Here is a 6,297-nt window from a genome sequence, read left to right on the forward strand (position 1 = left end):
GATGGATCTATGAGGGAATTCCATCGTGGAGAAGAGGGAGAAGGGGTCGTCAAGGCCGTCGATTCTTCCTAGGCCTCATGATTTTGTCATCGACAACCACCGATCGGGAATGACAACAGCGGTGGTTGATGATTCAAGGGGCATTTGGCTGATTTAGTCAACGGAAAGGATGAAGAATAATGGAAACAGCGACGGGAAGGATCGGAAAAGCACCTCTAGTGCCTGAAATTTTTTTAAGAAGGAGAAGGCAAAGGCAGTGGTGGCGATGGGTTGTTTCCTACCGCCTTTTGACTGGTATGGTAGCAAAACACGCAGAGGAGGGAACTCAAGATCAATTTTGTAGTCCATTCTAATTTTGTAGATCGAGAACGAGATTTAAATGGGAGAGCTTAGGTCAAAACCATGATTATAGGGATTAATTTTGGAAGTTACTAAACAAATTACTAAATTACCCTTATTTATTTATTTAATTTTTTAATTTTTTGTTTAATTTTGATTGGCCCATATTTATGTATACAATAACACAATACTTACTTTAAACAAATAAACTTTTATATATATATATATATATATATATATATATATATATATATATATATATATATATATATATATATATATATATATGCTAATAACTTCTTTGTGAAAGTTCTTAAAAGTAGATCTCAGAGTTTGTCTATCAATCTAAGATGTGTCTTAGATTAAAAGTTCTTAGAAGTAGATATCATGCAGAGTTTGTCTATTAATATGAGGTGTCTCTTAAACTAATCTCTTGCCTTTAGAAATTGAATTTAATTATCAAAATTCAGTTACAAAGTATTTTGTGTTACTACTTGTTGTGATTGTATATTCTAGGACCAACAATTATATATATATATATATATATATATATATATATATATATATATATATATATATATATATATATATATATATATATATATATATATATATATATATTTATATAAAGTTCCTATTGTGCACACCTTCATATATGTGCATAATACATATAAGTTGATGAAATAAAGGTATTTCATGGATAATAAAAATATATATATATATATATATATATATATATATATATATATATATATATATATATATATATATATATATATATATATATATATATATAAACCATGTTTAGATAGTAAAGTTCGGATTGTGCACACACGCATATGTATGTGTATAATACACATAAGTTGATGAAATAAAGGTATTTCATGGATAACAATGTTGTAAAATATAAGGAGCGAAAACATTAAGTTTAAACCTTGGAAAACAGTAAATAAATTCTGATTTTGGTTAATTTGTCAGTAATTAGCGGTAGGCATAAAACAGGACTATAATCCATTTGGTAATTTAACAACGTATTACCGACAATCTTACGATCTATCACAATCTGTTGGTAATCCGTCACTAATTACTAGATGGATCACATACATATATATTGGCATACACATACATATATATACACAGGTACACATAGACATGTGTATATACACACGTACACATAGACATGTGCATATACGTACACACATACATATAGACATGTGCATATATACACGTACACATACACATACACATACATATATATAGGCATATACCCGCATACATATATGTACATGTACACATATATATGCATACCTACACACATAAATACAGACATACATACATACACACGTATACACTCAAAACAAATACAAAATCTTATTCCTACAAGATACAATTTGACGGCATGTTGAGTAGACTTAGATTCCATTTTGTGTCCTCTTTTTGGAAAGTATAACAAGAAGGTGCCTCATGTGTTTTTATCGTGTGGAATGGTGGAGCTTATATTGGTCGTTGGTTCGACTTGATTTTCTGGACTTTTGTTTCTTTGTTGGAGGTTTTTTACATGGTTTGATAAAAGAAAATTGTCCAACATGAAGAAAGTTGAAACCATGAACATCATATGGGTGATTTGGACCTCCGAACACTTGCGTTTATGATGCAACCAAATTTTGTAAATATAGTATATTTGAAATTATTGTTGTTTATTCTTTTCAATGGTTTGGTCATAGGAACAAAAAACTTAAATTAATTGAGCAGCTTGGTTACAAAATTTCATTTTAGCTATTTAATTCATTGTAATTGTTTTTCTGTGTTTTCAGTAGCCCATTACTAGTTGGTTCAATAAAATTCGATTGCTCAAAAAAAGAACTTAATGATTTCCAATGGAATAAAGTTTAAAAAAAAGCTTTCCATGGGTGTTCGGCCGACTATTTTCTGATAGATTTTCGAGCGATATTAATCTTTTTAGAAATCATTTTCTATGATTTTCCTGGGTAATCATCGACGAATTCTTTTCTGTGGCTAATCTGTCATATTTGTTGCTAATTAGAGGTTTTATTCTTTGTGGATATGTTGTCACTATTTCCAACGGATTTCATTCTATCATTCTGCTTTTCTAGTAGTGTCGAATTACTAGTTGTGTATACTGTATAGAAATTCGTTTGAACAAATGTCAACAAAGGCAAATTTGGTGCCCCACTTCCCCTCCGCGACTTTGTTGGAAAAGACATGGATTTGTTTGTTCATGTATAATCGTTATCTCCACATATAAACAGATGTCAACTGTTAAGTATGTTCATATATTTGAATCCATATCTGATTAAATTACTTGAATTCCGATTTTGAATACCCAATTATGATAACATATGCAATCAAAGATACTTCTTGTTTATTCATTACTTCTTTTAAGTCATCAAAGACGAGGATCGAATGCAACAACAATAAAGAAAACGATAGCATTTCGTGATCAGAATAAACAGTTGTTATCCCAAGACACCATAAAATAAATAAGCAAAAGCATCTTCAATTTTACATATGCTCGATACACAAATATAACTTGCTAAAGATATAAAACATACATAGACCCGATGTGACTAGTTACGACAAATGCGTGCAGTGGGCATCGTCACACAGACCTGTGCATATTTCTTCTTAGCAGCTGCAGTTCCACGCTTCGGCTCTTCATCATCGGCCAATGCAACTTTAGCCATGGAGAATGCAGCTGCTGCTGCAACTGCAAACATCATGTCCCTCCTTCCATTGATGCTGCTCCCTTCTTTCTTCTCATCCACCACAGTGTTCTCAACTCCGGCTACCTTTGAGGCCTTGGCCATCACCACCAATCCCCGGCGACCGGTGGTAGAGGGTTGCTTGGTGACTGCGATAGCGGCGGAGCCACCAAGGAACGAGGAAGCCATTGTCATGGACGCCATTTGTTGAGTTGGAGGATTAGGAATTTGTGTTTTGGTTCGCACAAGTGTAGGTGCTATTAGTTTTTTAGTCGAAAGTGCTTTTCTTGAAGGGTATCCATATTCTTATCCAAACCCTTAGGACGTCTCAAATCGGTTGCTGCCACGTGTAATGTTCTATCTAGGCCACCAGCCTTACCTTAATTATGTGGTCTTGGAACCTCTCGAGCATTATGTTTTTATCTAATCAATTGTATTTTAATAATTTTTGAGTAAATTACAATATGGTCCTTATAGTTTGGATAGTTTACATGTTTGATCTTTTTTTTGTAATACTTTTCTTCTTACATTTTGAGTTTTGTTTTGCTTCGTATCACATCTAAAATGATTATTACATAATTTTTATTGTTATTTTGAATATTTTTGTTATTGGTTTAAATATTTTAGCAATATTAATTTAAATGGGTTCACATAACACTGCAATTCCTCCTCTCAGTATTAATAATCATAGACAACACTACCATGTTTACCTTTGTTACCAACATCAGTCATCTTTGGTAAACCCATTTTTGTTTTGTTTTTTTTTATTGAACGACAAATACAATTTAGACAAAATTGCAAAAATAGTCTTTGTGGTATGCATTTTTTGGGGTTTTAGTCTAAACCCTGATTTTTTTGGATTAGTGGTCCTTTTGAGCTAGTTTCGTTGCGGATTTGGTCCCTTGGTAAACTGAAATGACTGTAATGCCCTTAGGATTTATTTTTTATGTTTTTTTCTAATTAATTTAAATGAAAAAGAAAATAATTAATTAATTTGGGCTTCTCTCTCTCTCTCTCTCTCTCTCTCTCTCTCTCAAGTCGTCTTCCACCTCCACATCCAAAATAAATTTGGCCTCTAACCAAAACTATGTTCTTCTCATCCCTCCTCTCGACGGAAACCCCTACACATAAAAAACCGGCAACATTCCGCGCCTCCCCACTCCGCCACCATCACCTTCATTTATCATGCCAGAGATGGAGGAGGATCTACATCTGATTCAACTTTGTGATGTCAAATTCACCGGCGACCTGTGCTTCTCCATCTACCTTATGCTTCCCCCGTTATTCCCTCAAATTCTAGTGGCGACTATAGACCAACAAGTAAGTTTCCGACATCGACAACTTTAGACCCAGATCTGTGGAAATCGAAACATCCGTTTTTTTCTTTTTCGTTTTCAACTGTAAAGGGGATGGTGAGGGGCTCATCGGAAAAGCGACAATGGGGACTGCGGGGGTTTCACCAGAAAAGTGGCGAGAGGAAACTTCTCTTTACTCGCCTCTCTCTTCGAAAACCGACCTCGATTTCTCCTTACACTATCTTCCTCCCATTTTCTTACAATCTGCTTGTTCATCACCCTTCTTGAGCAGCGACGGTGGTAGCTTAAGGGAGGAGATGGTGGCTTTGGTGATCTCATCTCTCTCATCATTCCCCTCTCTTGTACCTAACCATCTTATATCTTATTTTATTTGATTTGATAAATGGTTCTCTCCCTCACACTCTGAATCGGGAAAGAACGAGCAATTATAAAAAAAATCACTTGTATGATTTTCCACGATCACACTCCAAATCAATCACCATTGTTGTTGGGTTAATGTTTCTGAAATCAATCACCATTGTTGTTGGGTTAATGTTTCTGAAATCAATCACCATTGTTGTTGGGTTAATGTTTGTGTAATTAGTGTGTACGTTAATGTTTTCCCTCACTCTTTGTGTTTATATATGTGAAGATTATTTTTATAAACTTTGGGAAATTAATTAACACAAGAATTTTGAAGAGCAGATGTGTGTTTATATGTGAAGTTTGATGTATAAGTGTGTGTTTATATGATTTTAGTTGCAGGTCGTGAAGAGAGAGAGAGAGAGAGGGAGGCGGGCCTTCTTTTATTTTTTAATTATTAAAATAAATAAATAAATATTATATTCTAAAAAAATGAAAGAAAAATGGAAATTAAATATTGAAAGGGTATTAATGTCATTTCAGTTTACCGATGGACCAAATCCGCAACGAAACTAGCTCAAAGGGACCACTAATCCAAAAAAGTCAGGGTTTTGACTAAAACCCCAAAAAAATGCATACCACAAGGACCATTTTTGCAGTTTTGTCTACAATTTATTCCTAAACTACTCCTAAATTCACATATATCTTAGATGAGACTTAACCCTCAACTTCCAATAAAGGAGAGAAACAACTAATACCCCTAGGTTAGAAGCTCTTTGGTCGGTACCCATCCACGTCCGACATCACCATTACTTACCAAAATCAAAATCAAAACCAAAAAAAATCAAATACTAAAATTAAACCAAATTAAAATCTAATCTAAAATTTGCATCATAAAAGAGTATGTGATCTGCATAAAAATATGATGAAATCAAACTTGATGAAATAGGTCCACCTAAATTATTGATATATCCATAAGAATCAAACCTGGTGAAACCAAATCCAAAAAAAATCTCAAAAAAACATGAAAAAAATAACAAATCTAATGAAATATGTTGCCTTGTATGGCTTTTTCTAAAGTCAGTGAGAACACTTTCAATCTTTTTTTTCAACAGAGGATTACATTTAGATCGATGTTAAAAAAACCCAAAAAAAATATTTTTGCTTCAAGCAAGTTTCCAAATGTTGATGTTTAAAAGGGGTGGATTTGTTTAAGAAAGATTTCAATCTTTCCAAAACCCGATGGCTTCAGAACTCAAGAAGAAAAGAGAAAGGGAGAGAGAGAGAGAGAGGGAGAGAGAGAGGGAGAGAAATGAGGGGGAGGAGTATGCATCAACAATGAATTTATATAAATGGGTCAATATATGGTCATCGATTTCTACAAAGGTTTCTCCTCAAAACTCATCCACATCTTCATAATTTCTAGAAAGGTATAAAAGGGAAAAGGAGCTATAGGTTTCTGTGCTTCAATATGTGTAGTGCAAGAAATGGGGAAGGTGTGTATGCTTCCATGAAGATATATGAAAAAGGATGAAGAATGGGTGGGTGGGTGGTGATGACGAATGAGAACAACGTCA

General features: G+C 33.7%; 1 protein-coding gene across 1 annotated transcript; it reads right to left on the reverse strand.

Moving 5' to 3' along the window:
* Window positions 1–2,764: 2,764 nt before the first annotated feature.
* Window positions 2,765–3,331, reverse strand: LOC145057840 (photosystem II 5 kDa protein, chloroplastic-like). Its single transcript, XM_079005751.1, has one exon. The coding sequence runs from the start codon at window positions 3,264–3,266 to the stop codon at window positions 2,928–2,930; it is 339 nt and encodes a 112-aa protein (XP_078861877.1). The 5' UTR covers window positions 3,267–3,331; the 3' UTR covers window positions 2,765–2,927.
* Window positions 3,332–6,297: the final 2,966 nt, after the last annotated feature.

Source organism: Lactuca serriola, chromosome 6 (assembly GCF_051521515.1).
Source record: "Lactuca serriola cultivar US96UC23 chromosome 6, Lser_US96UC23_V15, whole genome shotgun sequence".
Classification (NCBI taxonomy): domain Eukaryota; kingdom Viridiplantae; phylum Streptophyta; class Magnoliopsida; order Asterales; family Asteraceae; genus Lactuca; species Lactuca serriola.

What these genes read in the sequence shown, in the direction of transcription:
- LOC145057840 (XM_079005751.1), bottom strand. Translation starts at nt 3,266, where the DNA reads ATGGCGTCCATGACAATGGCTTCCTCGTTCCTTGGTGGCTCCGCCGCT.